The sequence below is a fragment of the Lissotriton helveticus genome, chromosome 6 (genome assembly GCF_964261635.1).
Source record: "Lissotriton helveticus chromosome 6, aLisHel1.1, whole genome shotgun sequence".
Taxonomy (NCBI): domain Eukaryota; kingdom Metazoa; phylum Chordata; class Amphibia; order Caudata; family Salamandridae; genus Lissotriton; species Lissotriton helveticus.
Window position 1 is genome coordinate 1,887,996,378 of NC_136067.1, and position 22,807 is coordinate 1,888,019,184.

The 22,807-nt window shown below is 41.3% G+C and overlaps 1 protein-coding gene across 2 annotated transcripts in view; it reads right to left on the minus strand.

Moving 5' to 3' along the window:
- LOC144761934 (TATA box-binding protein-associated factor RNA polymerase I subunit A-like) overlaps positions 1–22,807 on the minus strand; it is a 508,362-nt gene that overhangs the window by 93,828 nt on the left and 391,727 nt on the right. The window contains exon 11 of one of the 2 annotated variants that reach the window (XM_078647126.1): positions 21,176–21,723. The exons of the other annotated variant lie outside the window; for it this stretch is intronic. Within the exon in view, the coding sequence (XP_078503252.1) occupies positions 21,611–21,723 (113 nt within the window). The 3' untranslated portion in view covers positions 21,176–21,610. Of the gene's footprint in view, positions 1–21,175; positions 21,724–22,807 lie in introns of those variants that run through there. 2 annotated transcript variants of the gene reach the window in all.

Below are 22,807 nucleotides of genomic sequence, written 5' to 3' on the forward strand. Positions count from 1 at the left end.
TTAAGGTCGGCCGGTTGTTCTGAAAGGCATTTTGTGAAAGGTAGATGGGGACTAGCATCTTGGGGTGGAATAGGAGGTATGATACAGTGTTTAGGCTTTAGAGTCTTAAGCAAGGTACTGTCATAGGAGATAGGACGTGGGGAGTCGCAAGATGTAACAATACCTGCGTCTGCGGCCGCACACTGGTCGCGGACTGGTGCAGACGGGCAGGACTCTGGCACGACTCCGGCGCAGGTCCGGCGCGTCCGCTGATCGCGTCCGCTGCGCGGAGGCATTACCTTCCGTTTTAATAGTGGCCAATAGGGAGCGTGAAGACGCTGCCCCAAACCAAGATGACCGCCAAAGTCGAATCTACCTGTCCGAGGCTCGGCTGTCTCAGCGTCTAGATCGGCTGAGGGTGGCCCGAGTGTCAGGGTGAGTCGATCGTGCTTATTAAATCAAGCGGGGGGGCTTTACCACCCCTTCTGAAGTCAAGCAGGGTACAGACTGATTACAATATCTTTTTAAGCAGTGCGGCTAAGCTTCGAGATTAAGCTGAGTGCAGTGAAGTTAAAAGCTGAAGAATCAGCGATTTTTAAAAGGTGCAAAACAGAAAAGTAATCAAACAAAATAAAACAGCAACCTCCCGGCTTCCGCCTCAGGAGGGGTTTAGATACACAGCGAAGTGGAGTGCTGGATCAAAGATGTCCTTTTATAGTGGCCAATAGGGAGCGTGAAGACGCTGCCCCAAACCAAGATGGCCGCCAAAGTCGAATCTACTTGTCCGAGGCTCGGCTGTCTCAGCGTCTAGATCGGCTGAGGGTGGCCAGAGTGTCAGGGTGAGTCGATCGTGCTTATTAAATCAAGTGGGGGGGGGGGCTTTACCACCACTTCTAAAGTCTAGCAGGGTACAGACTGATTACAATATCTTTTAAGCAGTGCAGCTAAGCTTCGAGATTAAGCTGAGTGCAGTGAAGTTAAAAGCTGAAGAATCAGCGATTTTTAAAAGGTGCAAAACAGAAAAGTAATCAAACAAAATAAAACAGCAACCTCCCGGCTTCCGCCTCAGGAGGGGTTTAGATACACAGCGAAGTATCCTCTCTCACAGGATGCCTTGCCTCTTTTTTTAGTGCCTTGAAGTGGTTATCATGTGAATAATCATCATGATTTCTCCCGTACCTTGCATCATTCATATATATGAGCAAAATGTATTCAGTGCTCCCTTGCAGAAGATATACATGTGATAATAGTGGTTAAAGCGTGTATCCAAAACAGGAACAGCACGATTGATAAACTATGTATAGGGTCCATATTGGCAGTCAACTTTTCAATACCATAAGTGGATAGCCGGATCATCATCAGATCAGGACTAAGATGTTTTTAAGAGCCCGAAAGACAGCTAAAATCATACAAAGAAAAAAGATGGGGTTTCTGATGACGCTGTGGTACGGCGTCATGTGATCAAGTCCCAAGCTAGGGACGAAACGCGTCATGGCTGCCCCTTCTGTTTGTACAAAGGATTAAAATAAACTGAAGGTATTCCTAAACTGTAGTCCGTGCTCTTCATTGGCGTCCTGCGAGGGAAATTCAAAGAAGAAGAGTTCTGCTCGATATATATATATATATATATATATATATATATATATATATATATATTCAACACAATCCACCAGCGTCTTCCTTCTAGTGATATCAGAAAGAACAACACAGGAGCCGTGGCCTCAGTAAATGGTGCAGTTTAATGCAGATGCAACCTTCTCCGCGTTTCGCTGTAAGCCTACTCCTTCATCACGGGCAAACTTTGTGCATTACAGTGTTGATAATAAAGTAAAAAAAACTATGTCACGTGATAAGAACATAAACAAAATACTTTGCCATTACACAATTTTCAATTGGTGTTTGTAATAACACTGGAAGTGACTGGAATATATATACACATTGATCGTGGTGACAATAAAAAAGCATAATTTAAGCACATTTTAGAACACCTTTTGTGCTTGTTTGTAAGTTTCGTGACCTTCGCCTAAAGTAATGACGTAAATCATGTATATCGGGAAAAACAATTTTCAGCACTAAGTTCAGTAATAGTAATTTCAAAATTAATAATAAAGTAACACTTTGCACCAACGAAATAATATTGTCTTTCAATGAAAAATTGGGCAACTCTGCTGATAGAGGATCCGAACCCCTGACCTCAAAAGAGTAATACTCGGGGTGAATCAGCCCACTGTGCTGTTTGATCACCCGCATGCTGATTACTGAAAATTACCCAGTCATCTTGTAAAAGGTCATAGCGGCATAGCGGTTTTCACTTGCCGCTATGACCTTTTACAAGATGACTGGGTAATTTTCAGTAATCAGCATGCGGGTGATCATACAGCACAGTGGGCTGATTCACCCCGAGTATTACTCTTTTGAGGTCAGGGGTTCGGATCCTCCATCAGCAGAGTTGCCCAATTTTTCATTGAAAGACAATATTATTTCGTTGGTGCAGAGTGTTACTTTATTATTAATTTTGAAATTACTATTACTGAACTTAGTGCTGAAAATTGTTTTTCCCGATATACATGATTTACGTCATTACTTTAGGCGAAGGTCACGAAACTTACAAACAAGCACAAAAGGTGTTCTAAAATGTGCTTAAATTATGCTTTTTTATTGTCACCACGATCAATGTGTATATATATTCCAGTCACTTCCAGTGTTATTACAAACACCAATTGAAAATTGTGTAATGGCAAAGTATTTTGTTTATGTTCTTATCACGTGACATAGTTTTTTTAACTTTATTATCAACACTGTAATGCACAAAGTTTGCCCGTGATGAAGGAGTAGGCTTACTCCGAAACGCGTAGGACGTTGCATCTGCATTAAACTGCACCATTTACTGAGGCCACGGCTCCTGTGTTGTTCTTTCTGATATCACTAGAAGGAAGACGCTGGTGGATTGTGTTGAATTTAAGGGGATGGCTACCCCTGCCATGAGCCCGCCGACATAGAGGCAAAGGACCAGCTACAATTCTGTGTTCATGTGTTTCAAAACCTTTGCCCACACGAAGACGCCACCTGAAGTAAACAAGTCGAGGATTGTGTAATCGGAACGCGAGGTGAGCCGAGAGGAGGAGGAGCAGGGAGCTGCATTCATCCTTTCTGTGCCTGCCGGCGAACCGTTACCAAACGGCGCGGGAACTGCAATCAAGTGGTGAGCTTGTTCGTGGCAATCGGATCAGCGTATTGGTGATCACAAACTAATAACGCGGAGAGTACTTGCAGCCCGGATAACATCGGGATATTACGATCTGTCATACCGGTCGTAAATCAACAATGGCAGATACAAGAAACACCAAGCGGAAGGAAGCCGCATCAAAATTGTTTGACAAAACTACTCGTATTGAGGATGGCGCAGGCACTATCAGAACCGCCAGCAATAGTGTAAAAGACAAGAGGAAGCTGTGGGACATGTTATGGAGAGTGCTTAAAAAAGAACAGTCCAAGTGGTGGGAAGCCACAGCACTCCAGCATTATGTAGAATGCAATCGAATACCGCGGGGCTTGCGTATTTTCATAACCCCTACGCTTCAACAACCCGATCCTGAATTAATATCGGCATGGATGGAAAACAATCACATTTGTTCATTGAACATGTTGAAACTACTAATCAAATCTGCCGAAAAAGAAAGTATTAAACTAACACAAGAAAGTGAAGAATTGATTGCTAAACTAAAAGAATTACTGAGTGATGAAGAATTCAATACGGAGATGGACAAAATGAACAAACGATTGGAAAAACTAGAGGAAGAAATTAAAATGAAAAAGTTGTCCAAATTTGAAAGAGATGAAATAGACTATAAAAATGGCCAGATTTTAACTTTTGGCAAGAAGTTTGAAAAATTGAGAAAGGAGCAAACCACACAAATGAAATCCAATGAGGGAGCACCACTGGTAACAGCAGGGGTTATGGAATCCTCAACCTCTACAAATGAAATATCCCCATTGACAGAACAAATCATGCAATGTGATATGGAAGCCATACATGAAGAAAATGGTAACGATGCAGAAATACTAAAAGCACGTTTTTAAGGGAGTACGAGCTGCTGGCAAAAGAGAGGTCAAGCGCAATGGCCAGCAGCGCCAGCCCGGCAAGAGGGCGTGGAAGAGGAGGAAGAGGAGGCAAAAAGCCAAATTACTCTATGCCAACAGACAGCCCAGTGGGAACGAGAACAAGGGGCAAATTTGCCAAGAAAACATGAAGACCAAAACAGTGGTAAATCTTTCTAATTACATTTTAAGTGAAGATGAATTGGAGGTACTAATGTTTGGATTATCTTTTTGTCCTACTTCCAATTTTAACTATACAGAATCAAGAATTGACTTGTTCCACTATATACGGAAATTGAAACTCAAAAAGTGGTTTTCACACAAACCGGATAAACGTATTGGGGAACAAGCAAGTGATCACGCAGGCTTACAAATAGGAGACATTGAGACATTACACACTGTCCATGAATTAGCTGAAGTGGGTGGGTTAAATGTGCACCCGGCCTTGAATGTGGCTAATAGTGATTTAACAACGGATTTGATGGCTCCCACACCATTCAAACCTAAATCAGTGTTTTTACCCCAAGTGAACTGTGAAGCAATTAATTGTTTTGAGAAAGGTATGATCAAAGAGTTTAAGAAACTTAAATCACATAAGAATTCGACCAGAAGCAATTTAACTGCAAAACAATATAAAGCTTTGATCGAATTAGAATCTAATCATGAATTTGTCATCAAACAAAGTGATAAAGGGGGTAATGTTGTTATCTGGCCACTTGAAATGTATAAACAAGAGGGACATGCACAGTTATCTGATACTAATAGATATTGTCAAACCACTAAAACTGAATATGATCAGGCAATGCTGTATGTAAGTAATCAGATTACCGAATGGAGAGACAATAGTATATTGAGTAATGATGAATTTGCATATCTGGCTTGCAAATATCCTAAACTTCCTGTTTTGTACTTACTTCCCAAGCTACACAAAAACGCACAAAGGCCACCGGGAAGACCGATTGTGTCCTCCTGTGGTAGTGCACTGGAAAATACTTCCAAGTATGTAGATCATTTTCTACAACCATTGGTACAATCACTTCCATCATTTGTTCTTGACACTAGTGATTTCTTACGTCAAATTAATGACATTGAGTGGTCTCCCAATTACCTAATGCTGGGCCTAGATGTTTGTAGTCTGTATACTAGCATTCCGCAAAATCTAGGTCTAGAAGCTTGCAGACAGTTTTTCAAAAAAAGACCGTTATGTTTTCTCCAACACACTGAGATGCTACTCAAGATGATAGAGTTATGCTTGAGTAACAATTTTTTCCTTTTCGACAATACCATCTTTAGGCAGACACAGGGGACGGCAATGGGAACCTGCTTCGCCCCCAGCTTTGCAGGCATTTACCTGGGCTGGTGGGAGGAGCAGGTAGTCCACAACATCAGGCTATTCAAAGACCACGCCGTCCTCTGGCTACGCTATATAGACGACATTTTTTGTGTGTGGAGTGGCACTGCTACACAAGCTACGGAATGTGTGCAAAATCTCAACAACAACCAGTTGAATCTCCAATTCACACATCAGATTAGCAAGGACACCATGGAATTCCTAGACCTCAAATTAGAGGTAGCCGGAAATACCATTGTTAGCTCGCTGTTCAGGAAAGCTACGGCTGGCAACAGCTTGCTTCACGCAGGAAGTTGCCATCCCCGCAATTTAATCAACAGCATACCCTATGGAGAGCTACTACGAGCACGTAGAAACTGTAGCACAGCTGACAAGTTTGAACAGGAGAAAGAAATCATGAAAGAGAGATTCCTGTCACAAGGTTATAGCCCCAAGGTTGTACAAGAAGCCATTTCTAGAGTAGAAACTCTTAATCGGCAAGATTTGTTATTTCCTAAAGCTACAGAGTCTCAGACTAAATCTGAAAAAACAGTAAGATTCATTACCACCTACAGTATTCATGCGTGGGAAGTGAAAAAAAGCCTCTGCAAATTTTGGGAAGTTCTCAAAACTGACAATGATCTAAGGGATTGCATAGGTGAACATCCATCTTTAACATTCCGTAAACCTAGGTCACTACGTGACCAATTATGCAGTAATATGATATCCACTCCCAAAAAAAACCAATGCTGTAAAAGGTTTCTTTACATGCAACCAATGTAAGGCCTGCAAATTTAGCAACAGTGTTAAATCACTCAAATTTAGCAGCAATGAAACTCCATGGATTATACAAAAACATCTGAATTGCAATACTGAATATGCCATCTACACCTTGAAATGTCCGTGTTCGAAATACTACATTGGCAGTACCATTCATAAGGGCAAAAAGCGTGTATTAGAACATTTGAGAGCTATCGGTAAAAATGACAAAACCTACCCAGTAGCTCGACATTTTCACGAACATCATAAAAGCAATGCGAATCTTGTGAAATTTGCCGTTATTGATTGTGTCCCTCCTAATAAAAGAGGTGGAAATAGACTTCTGGAACTCAGGAAACTAGAGTCCAAATTTATCATAAGGTTCAACACCATGGCGCCCCAGGGGTTGAACATGGACGAGGAATTGTCAGTACACTTACATTGAAGTTAAAAGTTTTGTCGCAATAATGTTGCTGCCCAAACACCTTCTGCATGTTGTTTTAGAATTTTGTGTGTTTTCTTCTTGATATGTTCTTCATGATACAGTTTTCGATTATGAAGATTTTAATAGGACTTTGCCTTTACCATTGTCTTAGGTATGCGAGTATTCACCAAACAGTGACTGAGAAGAATTCCGTTGGCACTCAACAGAGCACCAGCCCACTTGGGCTTGATTCATGATTGACTCATTCGCGTAATGAACTTTATTAATAGCACTGAGTTCTTAATTATATGATCTTGGCCCATTGGGGCAATAGTTTCTCATTTATACTCATTTTGCACTATAATTTTGTCAGCCCACTTGGGCAGTACTGTTTTCAAACCATGTGTAATGTTAGCCTCACGCTTGCCGCTATGACCTTTTACAAGATGACTGGGTAATTTTCAGTAATCAGCATGCGGGTGATCATACAGCACAGTGGGCTGATTCACCCAGAGTATTACTCTTTTGAGGTCAGGGGTTCGGATCCTCTATCAGCAGAGTTGCCCAATTTTTCATTGAAAGACAATATTATTTCGTTGGTGCAAAGTGTTACTTTATTATTAATTTTGAAATTACTCTTACTGAACTTAGTGCTGAAAATTGTTTTTCCCGATATACATGATTTACGTCATTACTTTAGGCGAAGGTCACGAAAGTTACAAACAAGCACAAAAGGTGTTCTAAAATATGCTTAAATTATGCTTTTTTATTGTCACCACGATCAATGTGTATATATATTCCAGTCACTTCCAGTGTTATTACAAACACCAATTGAAAATTGTGTAATGGCAAAGTATTTTGTTTATGTTCTTATCACGTGACATAGTTTTTTTTTTTTTACTTGTTTTTTTTAACTTTATTATCAACACTGTAATGCACAAAGTTTGCCCGTGATGAAGGAGTAGGCTTACTCCGAAACGCGTAGGACTTTGCATCTGCATTAAACTGCACCATTTGCTGAGGCCACGGCTCCTGTGTTGTTCTTTCTGATATCACTAGAAGGAAGACGCTGGTGGATTGTGTTGAATTTAAGGGGGTGGCTACCCCTGCCGTGAGCCCGCCGACATAGAGGCAAAGGACCAGCTACAATTCTGTGTTCATATATATATATATATATATATATATTACCTACTGGCAATAGCCATTAGGTATATATAGTTAGGATTGTTTTCCATAGGGAAATCGCAACATTCTATTGGGAATAACTTTGGCGCCGGTTGAGGAATCTTCCTGAAATTTTCCTTAACTTTGCCTCGCGGCGCTCCGCTCCTTCCCTGCAAGTTTGGGGGGGATTCGTCAAGCGGGGGCCGAAATAAAAGGGGGGTCCCAAAACGTGTTTTCCCCATGTTAATTTCCATAGGGCGGTTGGACTCACTTTTAGCCCGAACGGCTGAATGGTTTTCCAACAAACTTGGCAAAATTGTAGGGACTGGTAGCCCGATGTGCCTTTGCTATGTCTCAAGATATGTGCTCCAGTGGTTTTTACGAAAATTTACTTTGAAAAAATATATATTGGGCAACATTGGGCTATATATATGTTAGAGCCCAAATGTAGCCCAATGTAGCCCAAAGATGGCCACCAGAGACAAAAAAAAAAATGTAGCCCAAATATCAGCCAGATGTAGCCCAACTATAGCCCAATGACAGAATGTCCCAGAGTGTTCTAAAGAACAACTAGAGCGCTAACAGTCTTACTTATGACAAAAGTATGGCACACCTGAAGTCATCTTGATTGGAATAAAGTGTTAACACTTAAAACATTTAATTTGCAAAGGAACAAAATGAGGGGGTTCATTTTGCCATAGAAATTATGATTAGTGCTGAAGAAAGAAAAATTAGGGCACATTTTGAGTGACTTCTCAAATCCTCTTATATTTCATTAAAAAAATTCTGATATGCAGTCTCCCAAGATGGCCACCAGAGACAAAAGAGCCCAAATGTGGCCCAAATATCAGCCAGATGTAGCCCAACTATAGCCCAAAGACAGAATGTCCCAGAGTGTTCTAAAGAACAACTAGAACGCTAACAGTCTTACTTATGACAAAAGTATGGCACACCTGAAGTCATCTTGATTGGAATAAAGTGGAAAACTTAATACATTTAATTTGAAAAGGAACAAAATGAGGGGTTTCATTTTGCCATAGAAATTTTATATATATATTTATATTCACTGAAAAAACCATAGGTTACACACCAGTTATAGTTAGGAATTAGCATTTAAAAAACCTTTGAAATTCACTGAAAAAACCATAGGTTTCACACCACATATAGTAAGCTGGAAATTTTACTCGCATAAAAACATTGAAATTCCCACGTTATAGTTAGTTGGACTCACTATAACTTGCACGTCTGCAATGCACTGCTGATGACGTCACATATACATCACTCATGCGTATATTTGAATATTTAAACATTACTCGCTAATATATGTATTCACTAAGATACACTTAATAAGCCAGTTAACCAATCATTTTTTTATTAAAAACACTGAAAAAAACATAGGTTTCAGGCCTTATATAGTTAGGAATTCGCATTTAAAAAACCTTGGAAATTCACTGAAAAAAACATAGGTTTCAGGCCTTATATAGTTAGGAATTAGCATTTAAAAAACCTTTGAAATTCACTGAAAAAACCATAGGTTTCAGGCCTTATATAGTTAGGAATCAGCATTTAAAAAACCTTTGAAATTCACTGAAAAAACCATAGGTTTCAGGCCTTATATAGTTAGGAATTAGCATTTAAAAAAACCTTTGAAATTCACGGAAAAAAACATAGGTTTCAGGAGTTATATAGTTAGGAATTAGTTTTTAAAAAATCTTTGAAATTCACTCAAAAAACTATACGTTTTAGTGGTGTTATAGTTAGCTGGACATTTTACTCATACAAAACCAATGAAATTGCTCCTATATAGTTAGTTGTACTAACTATATTTCGCGCACCCGTAATCCACTGCTGATGATGTCACATATTAGATCATTCATGACATGGTCAGTGACATCACTGATGACATCATCCACGTGACAATCACATACACCTTTTCATACACTATTACAATTTTTCATCACTGTTTGTAAAATACAGAGTATCATATTTAAATCCATTGTCACAGCAATACAAGTATCTAAAAATCCACTCAGTGATTCATAGATGTATACACACATCTAATCACTTACCTATGGATTCACTCATACATGCTGTCAATGAACAATAGAACACTATCAAAAATACTTATACATCTATATCGACATTAAACAACAGCACGCATCCTATTCACATATAAAGTCATCCTACTCACTTATGCAAACAATGGATCATACTTACATATTTACTTAGCAAAACACTTATACAAAAACCACTTCTTCTATTCATTTAGATAGTAAGTCATACTTAGTGAATTATAAAATCATTATTACAAGTATACAGTTATCCATACAGTCACTCACACAATCATTGTGTCTTATGTATACTTATTTATATACAACAACTGACACATACACTGCCTTTTATTTATCTAGTTTGTTGGACCTGTACCTTTGAGAAATATATTTGCTCATCACCACACCCATTAAGAGATTCCCTCACCCAAACTGTTAGAACATGTAGTTTTAACTTCATATATCTACTGAATCAACTATTCACACATCTTTGGACAGTCACACACCCCCCACCGAACCACACACACTTTCACACTCCCATACAAATACTCAGTTAACTAATCAATAACTAATATAGACTTTCACATAGCTAGTAACCAACTGTAGAATCAGTTTACACAACAACTGACAAAGTGATACAGATATTCACACAGTTTAGTCACTATCCACTATATTTAGTGAGACATTATAAATTGGTCAAGTAAACAGTCAATTACACTGCTACTAAATCCTCCATCCAAATATTTATTTATATATATCCACTCATTCTTCAATGTCAATTGCTATATATATAATGCATATTTAAATAACGAAGCAAACCACATTCACTGGATGATGTCATCAGTGATGTCATTTGAGATGTCATCAGTGATGTCACTGACCATGTCATGAATGATCTAATATGTGACATCATCAGCAGTGGATTGCGGGTGCGCGAAATATAGTTAGTACAACTAACTATATAGGAGCAATTTCATTGGTTTTGTATGAGTAAAATGTCCAGCTAACTATAACACCACTAAAACTTATAGTTTTTTGAGTGAATTTCAAAGGTTTTTTAAAAACGAATTCCTAACTATATAACTCCTGAAACCTATGGTTTTTTCAGTGAATTTCAAATTTTTTTTTAAATGCTAATTCCTAACTATATAAGGCCTGAAACCTATGGTTTTTTCAGTGAATATATATATATATATATATATATATATATTTATATATTTCAGAACGAGTCAGCATCCATTCCGATGTTGAAGAAAGGAAAGCACGCAGGTCTCCAGTTACAAAGTGTTTATTACAGACCCCCTACCCTTCCAACAAACGCGTTTCGCCTCACGGCTTCGTCAGTGTTGGTGTGTGTGAAAGAAACCAACCATTTTATTTCCTGCATTCCCACAGGCAACCAGTGAACAGTGAAAGTGGACTACTCGTATGAATGCCACTATGGCGGCCATCTTACAACTTGTTTATACTGGGTCATTGTGTTACATAAAATGATCGCAAAAAGGGCAAGTGCAAATATTAAAAACATTTTTTCAGTATTCCAAGACAATTTCATTATGTGGAGAAAGGAAAAAAAATGGGATTATTTCTTTCTTTACTCCAAGTTTAAAATATACATTTTTGTGCACTAGTTATATTAATCCTATAGATATAAATCATTATGATTTACCATGCACAAAAAAACTTTAGATGGCAAAAGTATTGGTACTATTAGTGATGTAAAATCTATCTATATGTCTCAATGCTTGTCAATAAACCATTCTCCACAAAGTATCTCGCCCTGTATGGGCTTACTCAACTCTATTTCCGCCTTCAGTGGGCTTATGATTGAACACTTGTTATGTGCATGGCCGCCTTAGGAGTAATGGGAAGTTATTTTTCTACATTTCCTAATTCTGTTTTATTATTGTCCCTTCTTATGTGTATGTCCTCTCCTCCTTTCTGTGCTAGCATCCTGATTTTCTATGTGTACTAGAGCCCATTTACAGGTGAATCCATAGTTCTTCATCGCTGTTAAGCCCTATGGGCCATTTACTCTGCAAATCAATTATGTATTTTGATTCTAACACCCTTAGCGCTTTGACACGATCACCTCCTCTTTCCCTTTTTGTCTACCTGATCCAGACAAAAAAATGTAAGGAGGTTGTGATGTGTCTCAAAATAGCATGCCACGGGATATGTCTTATCCCGATTTGTTAGGCACGCATGTGCTCTAATATCCATAAACGAAGTCCAATAAAGCGCGCTCTCAGGAAAGTTGCAAACTCCAAAAAAATGAATTTGTTTCTGTAACACGTTTCAACTGAATCAACTTTCTTGTTCAGACACAGAATTGGAGACAAAGCCAGGTTTACATATCCGGTAAGACATAAAAGAGGGACTGCATCAAGCTGTTGAGCCCAATACAATGTAATGGTGGTGGCCATTTTGTGACAGGTAAGTATTAAGGATAATGAATGTATAACAGTTGACCACAGCATTTATATTGCCTGCGATAACTATACCCCTCACATTGCAGAGGCATAATTTGCAGGCATAAATGATAAGGTGCCAACTGTCACAGGAGATTAATCTGAATTCTGTGAGACTGCTGTATCTGGATTGTACCTCCAATGAAACGAAGCATGGAGAGAGCTGCAATGGATAAGTGTACCAGTACAAAGGAATCAGTATGTAACCACTAGCGGGTTAATCCGAGGTTGAGACAGTCTCATTTGCTAGGTTCAGTGTATCATAGTCAAGCCACCACTATCAATATCAAAAGAATATACAATTCATAACCGGAATAAACTAGCTTAACACAAGAAAGAGATTTCAAATTAAAAAACTAGTAAAGCCTATGCCTCAGGAGAGACATGTTTGAAAAGTGAAATCTTAAAATTGCTAAACCCAGAGTACATATCATCAAAGATAGGATAACAACATTTCCTTATCTCTAGACGTCAATCCTCCGTGGATAACATGAAGAAAAGGGTAGGAAACTCAGTGCCCCGTGAATCCAAACATACGTTTGAAAAGTGACAGAAAGAAAATGTATTAAAAACAGATAAACCAAATTGGTCACGCAACCAAACATTAGAATGAGATGAGAAGCAGATTTATATACATAGGAAAGTCCAATCAGAAGCTGCACAGATAATGTTGCAAAAAACATGTAATGCGGAGAGAATGAGTACATACAGAGAGAAAGAACATTAATGAAATGTATTATTCTTGCAGATGTATGCCCAATTCCTCATCCTGATCGTGTCCCCCCAGGCTTTTGGTTTCAAATTCAATAATGCATTCGGACTCCTTTTTGCGTAATTTGAGTATTCTATTGCCCCCTCTGGAATTGTTCAATACCTGCTCAATTGCAAAGTATCTAAGGAGGGAGCTGTTGGACAGATGATATTGTTCATAATGTCTAGCAATAGGGATGTGGGCATCCCTATTATCGATTGCCCGCATATGCTCCAAAATTATTTTCTTCACCATAAAGGTGGTACTGCCCACTTAGCGTAAACTGCATGGACACTCCAAGACATATATGACAAAGTTATAACTACATGTGAAAAACAGAGTTATTTTTCGGGTGTTGTTACTGGGTGTCTTGTATTCTTTTACTATGTAGCTGCTGCGGCAAGCCTTGCAGTGGCCACATGGAAAGAATGGAAACAGTCGCTAACATCGCTATCTCCTATTACCAACTTTTGGAGATATTCGCGCTAAGCGCGAATATCTCCAAAAAGTAACACCTGCCCTGAGCAGTTCTTAGCCATGTTATCCAATGGGAGGTGGATAACATGGCTAAGAGCATTAGCTCGGTAATGCATGAATATCGCTGACTTTTCAGCGATATTAATGCATTGCGGTTGTTTTTCATCGCATTTGCGAGAAACCTTGATAATAGCAAGGTTTATCTGCGATAATTTCTGACGATGCTTAGCGGTAAACAATTCGTTGCTAAGCATCGTTAGGGATAAATATCGCTTAACTTTGGTAATATGCCCGAACGTCTGTTAACGTTCGATTCGAAGGAAATCAGGAAGTGTTGAAAAACATTGTCTGCGCCATCTTGCCTTTTTTCAAATGCCACACTTTTGTCGTGCACGGCAGCCATTTTAGATGCCTTGACCAGACCCACTCTCTGTACGCGGTCGATCCTTAGCATGGCTCCCCACCCTCGCAAGCATCTCCCCCAGGCACTGGTCACCCCGCTCTCTGTCTTATGCATGGGTAATAAACCTCCCCCCATCTGCGCTGCTCTTCCCTGAGAATCACACCCTGTGCCCGCCCGACACCTCCCTTTCGCCCTATTCACTACCGCACCCTCTGACACTCCTCTTCCTCTGTGTCCGATTGTCCAGGCCGGTCCTAGGCTATCAGCTAGCCCCGCAGATGTAGTTTATGGCCCCAGCTGTAAAGAATCACCCCTCTTCAAAGGAGTTATAGTAGATCAAGGCCCACACCCGATGAGATCCGTCACAGCACACGCGTTCCTACTATCTGAAAACCATCCTGTATTGTGATTGGGGAGGGGACCGAGCCTGAAGCGGAAGATTCCAGGGATGACTCTTTGTACATCAAAGTTTTTACAATTATGTGTCACATTAAAAATATATAGCACTCCAACAAAGTAGTAAGATTATAAAACTTTAATAACTTATAAATATATACAACAAAACAAAAACAGTAAAAACATTTAAACATTTTTAGGGAAAATTAAGGAAGTAGCGGTCGGCTGTGCGAATAGTCCCAACGTAGCACAACGTCCATATTTCTGGACGGCACCCAGGTGATGTTGCCTGGGTGCCGCACTGATTTCGGTATCAGGCGTGGGGTGTCGCGGGGGGTGGGTCATCAGTAGCGGTCTGTTGTGCGAATAGTTCCAAGGCAGCAGAACGATGGCACCAAGGTGATGTCCAGTAAGTTGCCGCCCTCCGAATAACGGCGTGGGGCGCCCCGGGGGGGGGGGAGGCGGCGTGAACGGGCCTCTCCAGGTGGAGTTTCGTCTGCTGTAGTGGGGCGCCCCTTTACCGTTTCAGTTGCCATTCCGTCCGCTTTTGGTCCACTGTGTCAAAAGCCGCAATTCAGCTGAATTGCGCCCACTCTTGCGGTGCAGCGATAGGCGGCTGTCACAGGACTCTCAAAATGGCGGCAGGCTCTTTCCTTTTTGGGCCTGGTCCACTGAAATGGCCCTGGGACACCTTGGAAATCGCACGCTTGTCTGCTAGGTCTTGGACCCCATTCTCGAAAGCGTCCCCTCCGCCTTGAGGATTCAACAAAAGTTTTGGGGGCCCCCGACTCCTGCAGGCTTCTGGTGGGGAGCGGCTGCCATGATTGCTCGCGGAATGACCACGACGGAGCCACGAGATGGTGGTGCTTTCATGTTGACGCCAGCTTCAGTCTGAAACATCCAGAAACAAGGTGGGGCTTTCATCGTTGGGGAAAAAAAAAAGTTTTCATCCAATGAAAAGTGTTGTTTTTAGGTCATATGATCAAGCCTTCCATCATTAGGAAACCAAAAGTAAAATGAACCAATGAAAAGTTTTATAAACAAGTGACATGACCTGTTATGCGGCATAGGGTATAAAATGCGGAGAAAATACGTTGGCACGTGAGGCGGCGTCAGTAGCGGAACGATGTGCGAATAGGCCGAAGGCAGCACAACGCGCCAAGATCCGGATGGCACCGAGGTGGTGTCTAGTAAGTTGCCGCACTGGTGTGGCCATCCTACAATGCTGAAAGTTGGCGTGGGGCGCCCCGTTGGCCTGTGAGATGGCGTCAGTAGCGGACCGATGTGCGAATGGGGCCAAAGGCAGCGCAACAATATTTTCTGAATAGAAGACACCACAAGGCGCTGAGATGCCAAGATCCGGATGGCACCGAGGTGGTGTCTAGTAAGTTGCCGCACTGGTGTGGCCATCCTACAATGCTGAAAGTCGGCGTGGGGCGCCCCGTTGGCCTGTGAGATGGCGTCAGTAGCGGACCGATGTGCGAATGGGGCCAAAGGCAGCGCAACAATATTTCCTGAATAGAAGACACCACTAGGCGCTGAGATGCCAAGATCCGGATGGCACCGAGGTGGTGTCTAGTAAGTTGCCGCACTGGTGTGGCCATCCTACAATGCTGAAAGTCGGCGTGGGGCGCCCCGTTGGCCTGTGAGATGGCGTCAGTAGCGGACCGATGTGCGAATGGGGCCAAAGGCAGCGCAACAATATTTCCTAAATAGAAGACACCACTAGGCGCTGAGATGCCAAGATCCGGATGGCACCGAGGTGGTGTCTAGTAAGTTGCCGCACTGGTGTGGCCATCCTACAATGCTGAAAGTCGGCGTGGGGCGCCCCGTTGGCCTGTGAGATGGCGTCAGTAGCGGACCGATGTGCGAATGGGGCCAAAGGCAGCGCAACAATATTTTCTGAATAGAAGACACCACAAGGCGCTGAGATGCCAAGATCCGGATGGCACCGAGGTGGTGTCTAGTAAGTTGCCGCACTGGTGTGGCCATCCTACAATGCTGAAAGTCGGCGTGGGGCGCCCCGTTGGCCTGTGAGATGGCGTCAGTAGCGGACCGATGTGCGAATGGGGCCAAAGGCAGCGCAACAATATTTCCTGAATAGAAGACACCACTAGGCGCTGAGATGCCAAGATCCGGATGGCACCGAGGTGGTGTCTAGTAAGTTGCCGCACTGGTGTGGCCATCCTACAATGCTGAAAGTCGGCGTGGGGCGACCCGTTGGCCTGTGAGATGGCGTCAGTAGCGGACCGATGTGCGAATGGGGCCAAAACAGCGCAACAATATTTTCTGAATAGAAGACACCACAAGGCGCTGAGATGCCAAGATCCGGATGGCACCGAGGTGGTGTCTAGTAAGTTGCCGCACTGGTGTGGCCATCCTACAATGCTGAAAGTCGGCGTGGGGCGCCCCGTTGGCCTGTGAGGTGGCGTCAGTAGCGGACCGATGTGCGAATGGGGCCAAAGGCAGCGCAACAATATTTTCTGACTAGAAGACACCACAAGGCGCTGAGATTCGGTTACCACCGAGGTGGTGTCTAGCAAGTTGCTGCACTGGTGTGGCCATCCTACAATACTGCTCCGAATAACGGCGTGGGGTGCCCGAAGGGGGGGGGGAGGCGGCGTGAACGGGCCTTCCCAGGTGGAGGCTCGTCTGCTGTAGTGGGGCGCCCCTTTACCGTTTCAGTTGCCATTCAGCTGAGTTTCGGCCGCTCTTGATGCTACAGCGACAGGCGGCTGCAACAGGACTCTCAAAATGGCGGCCTGTTCTTTGGATTTGGGCCTGGTCCACTAAAATGGCCCTGGGACACCTTAGAACTCGGACGCTTGAATTTTTTTTCCTTTCCTCTACATGCAAAAAAAGGTAAATGCCCGGTACGTTACACGCTTCATCTGCCACGATGTACTCTCCAGAGGAACCGAAAAAAAATATAGTTATGGTAACTATACCATGCATCGTCATATGGAGAGGTGGCACCGATTAATTATAGTGCTGCATAAAAGAGAGATTTGGAGAAGAACCCGCGACCTGCCAGTACATTCATCAAAGAAGTGGCACTGACAGCATCAGAGGCAAGGGAAACGGTCCCAAATATTTAGAAGAACTTTGGAAAGATTAAAATGACATGTTTAGATTGTGGCAAATTAATTTGATGTGGACAGATGAGTGTTACTCTAATAAATACAGCATATGAACATCATGATAGTCGATGGTTGGTAGAGACATTTTGACTATATCCTGGACCTGCCCGTCCTCGCCCAAAATGGCGCCGGAATAAATGGGACTCGTAACTCCTTGTTGTGTACTTGTTGTACAACCTTGATATCACGAGATACGTATGCAGTTTTGAAGCACATGGCGGGCGGGGACGAGAATAGATTGAATATTTCGACATCTCTATTGATATTAAGTTGTGATGTGTTATTGATTACTGTACTATTGAAAGTTCGAATTAACGTCACCCATGGTACTTGCCCGCAAATGCATATCTAGATAATTTTATTGTAACTGGCCCTGTCGTATTTTAATTATAAATTGTACGTCCACCGAGTCCGCAACTGTTAGACACCTTAGTTCTTGCAACCTAATGGCCCGCCCGTTACGTTCCTCTACAGTGTAAATGTCTCCTCATAATATACGATTACAGTTTGCTCCGTGGCCGGCGCACGTGGTTATAGGCCCGTATTTGTATACTGACATTTTCACAATAAAGGTTTTTAAAAGAAAACATGGTAGTAGTATTTACATTGGTAAAGTTTTTAATAATAGTCACTGTTTTAGAATCAGTAAAAGGCAAGTGAAATAAAGCAGACCAATTACATGAAGGGTAAAAGGTATAATACGCAGGAACGCAGTAAAGATAAATGGTCAAGGGCTGTTGTGTTTTCTACTCCTGCAACATAAAGTGATCGATAAGAATCTCATATTCAGGCGTATCGGCAACTAAGACAGCAGGTCGACCCTCTTTTGCTCAACGGCTCCGTCATGGGACGAAGAAACGCCCTTTTTCTCGAAAAAGGAATATATTTTACTTGGAGGACAGTTGTAAATTTTCCGGGAAAGTACATTAGCCTGGAACATTATAACATATATGTTTAAGAAAAAATAATGTTCGGAAGTAATAAAAAGCGTAATTTTTAGGTCATATGACCAAGCCTTTCATCATTAGAATAAGAAAAGTAAAATGATCCAATGAAAAGTTTTATTAACAAGTCACATGACCTGTTATGCTTACGTTACGCGCTGCGCGTCGCGCCCCGGATCACTTCCGGATGCGCTAACGCGGCGCGTCATATGACGCATTACGCGACAACGCAGGTCCAGAATATAGTCGAAATGTCTCCACCAACCAGCGGTCGGAACACAACCCCTTTCAGCAGGCTAAATAGTTCTGTTAAATGACAACAGAAGGGACAGGCAACAAGAACCATCAGTCAAAGAGGGGAGGGATAGTTCTTCTCTACCGGGTTACGTTGGGGCGCTACCGGAACTGATCGAATTGGTAGTCTACAGTGTTTCTGGATGTTTCAGACTGAAGCTGGGGTTAGCATGAGAGCACCACCATTTCGTAGCTCCGTCGTGGCCATTCCGCGAGCAATCATGGCAGCCGCTCTTTATCGTTATTTTGGGCGGGGTGGGTGGCGGAGCCGAGCTGTATTGCAGCCATCATAGTGTGGAGTTTAGTTCATCTCACTAGTTTCGTATTTGTCATGAGGGGTTGTTCCTAATGTTTCTATTTTAGCGAGGTCAAAAAGAGATCCCATTAGTGGCCTAGTGATTTTGCTCGATTCCTTTTGTTTTTTTACACGATTTTTCGTTATCTGCAAAGACTAAACAGAGTATTGCGACTCTGTGTTTGTTTGTAAATAGAGAATGAACCAAAGAGAACCAATTCTAAAACAGTAAATGCTTGGATAACAATCAATCAAATGGAGAGAGAAGCAGGCACGACGTATTACAACGGGGGCAAAGGCCTGCGTTAACTACCTTTCACTATCTGCAAAGAGAGAGTACTCCTAATAGAAATGAGGGGGGGGGTGCAGCATTCAAAGCAGATCAGTGTGCATAAACACGAAAATGTTTTTACTTACCACGTACTTGACATTCGACAGCTTATGATATTTGCTATTAAAAAACCATTGAAATTCACTGAAAAAACCATAGGTTATAGACCATATATAGTTAGGAATTAGCATTTACAAAACCTTGAAAATTCACTGAAAAAACCATAGGTTATAGACCATATATAGTTAGGAATTGGCATTTACAAAACCTTGAAAATTCACTGAAAAAACCATAGGTTATAGACCATATATCGTTAGGAATTAGCATTTAAAAAACCTTATTTTACTCACACAAAACCATTGAAATTCCATATATAGTTAGTTGCACTAACTATATATCGCGCACCCGCAATCCACTGCTGATGATGTCACATATTACATCATTCATGACATGGTCAGTGACATCACTGATGACATCACTGATGACATCTCATTTGACATCAATGATCACATCACTGATGATATCATTCATGTGATAATACAATGCATCTCCTCACACTCTAATATAACCTCCGTTACACCGTGTTAAATACAGAGTATAATTTTTGAAACCATTGACACACCAATACTAGTTACTACATACGCACTCACTGATTCCTATGTCTACACACACATTCACTCATTCACCCATACAATCATTCATACATACAATCACTCATCTTTACAACACTATCATATGCACTCATACACCTATACAGACACTCACACTCTGCCACTCATCCATGGAGTTACTCACACACCTAGTCAGTCCTGAAAAGAATCAATCACACTTCCATTTTCTCATCTATACAGTTAAACACAGAACACCTTACATTTTTGAAACATATACTAACACATACTTACTCTCTTATACAATCACTGATACAAGTACACATTGATCTGCACAGAGTCACACACCTCCCAGCCAGCCATACACACACTCAGTCTCCCATACAAATACTTGTGCAACCAATCAATAACCCATATAGCCACTCATATAGCTACTGATCAACACATGCAGCAGCTTGCACAACAACAGACATAGTGACGCACACTTTCAGACAGTTTAGTCACTAACCCGTGCATTCAGTAAGACGCATTTAATCACTCACTCATACAGTCAATCACGCACCTACTAAAACCTTCATTCAGACACTTATACATCCACTCATTCTTCAATATGTAAAACATATTTAAACTTTACAGAAACACATAATCACTGGATGATGTCATCAGTGATGTCATCAGTGATGTCATTTGAGATGTCATCAGTGATGTCATCAGTGATGTCACTGACCATGTCATGAATGATGTAATATGTGACATCATCAGCAGTGGATTGCGGGTGCGCGATATATAGTTAGTGCAACTAACTATATATGGAATTTCAATGGTTTTGTGTGAGTAAAATAAGGTTTTTTAAATGCTAATTCCTAACGATATATGGTCTATAACCTATGGTTTTTTCAGTGAATTTTCAAGGTTTTGTAAATGCTAATTCCTAACTATATATGGTCTATAACCTATGGTTTTTTCAGTGAATATATATATATACACACACACATCTATATATATATCCACACACACACACACATATATATATATATATATATATACACACACACACGCATATATACATATACACACATATATACATATACACACATATATATCATATATATTTGTGTTTCATGATGCCGAAATATATTTCGTATTCAATTTAGGATTGATTTCCTTCAACTCATTTTATAGTTTCTGTTTTAAATGCCTAATTTCTTTCAAAATAGCCTCCCACGGAGAAAGGTAAGATTAATAAATGCAGGCAAGAAGTCATCAAATGGTTTAATGCGCCCATTCAGAAGTTGAAACGCCTTTCACCTGCATAGCTATACTTTCTGAATGCCCCTTTTTCACTTGCTGGTTCGTATCATCTTCATATTTTTTTGGGAGCGCTGACCTCAAAGCCAGGAGGGTCCAGTAGTATGAGGCAGTTAAGTTTGACGACTTCAAGCATTAATAAAAAGCTATATCCCTCGCCTGGGATAAGCATTAGCAAGAGATGGGCCCAAAAGGAGCCTAGAAACCAGAGAACAAACCACAAACTTCACACGAAAGGCGGAAATGAGAGGTTTTAACTGTACGGAACCAGCGGTACAGATGCAATAAAAAGCATGTTAAAGTATTTCCACGTTTAACAGGCACTTGAAAGACGCCCTTAAACATCAACATATTAGTTGGAATGTGTTCGTGCACACAGGCCAGAGCTCAGCGTCCCAGGCCTTTCAGCCTGTGCTTCTTAACAAACTTCTTCAGTCTCTTCGTCTTTTTTCGGTGCGATCTGCTGCTTTTGGAAACAACAAAGCTGCGGTACCTGCAACCTGCAACGAAGGAATAAGACACATGTTAACTTATTTTATGCAGTATTGGATGCATTACAATTCACTGCAGTGGTTGCAGAGCTCAAGAGAAATTTGAAGTAAAGATAGCAAGCCTGGGAAAAACATCCAGCAGTTCATGTATGCTTGCAAAGTTGCATAAGAACTGGGAATTGAGACACCAAGAGAACTTGTAAACTAATACACTATTTTGGGATGCAAGCTGCTGCAATGAGGTAAGAGCGTGCTAAAGACATTAGGCTCGGTGTGCAGATCACAAGTTAGAACTTGGCAGTAATGATGTTTATAAATTCATCCTTCCGAGGTCGATAAAAAGAGTACCATTACATTGGACAAAAGTGTCATTTCTCACTAGCCTTGGTCCAAAATCACAAAAGATAATAAAGATAAAAAAAATTAAGGTGGACTCTGAAAACAAAGCTCACTTTACAGGAGTTGGGTCTTGACAACAGTGCACAAGCACACCAAACACTTTTCACTCGGGGGTTCCAAGGTCTGCCTGTGCCATCTCATAGACCAGGTGAATGGTGACACACCATTATTGCGAGAAATTACATCCACTTATGCATTAATCTCCGTTTTTTTAAAAACAATGGATTTTTTTTAAATCTCTGCTGCTGTCAACAGTTGGCTCAAAACACTCCAGGTCCGTGTGCCCAATACAAATGGTATGCTTTGGCTTTTTCAGCTTTTTAAGTCAAGTGAAAGATATATTATGGGCTTACCACAAACATATAGGTGCTTGAAGCCCGCCCATTTTTAATCATTGGTTGGCTTTAAGGTTGTCTTATTTGCTTGCTTTCTATTCAACGGTTTCCTTGTTTCAGCCGGTCCATCTTGTGTTTGTCCCTCCCCTGGAGTATAGCCTCTATCTCTCTGATTGGCTAGCTTCCACCCCTCATGTTGGTAACTAGTTTCACAGGAAAGGCACCTCCCCAGCTCAAAAAACAAACTCATTGACTGGCCAATGCTGCATGTCTCATGTCTGCCAGTGTGAAAAAAATTCCAGAACACCTTTGAGCAACACATAACCCAAAAGGTTAAGTTAGTTTTTAGGTCTGGTCTA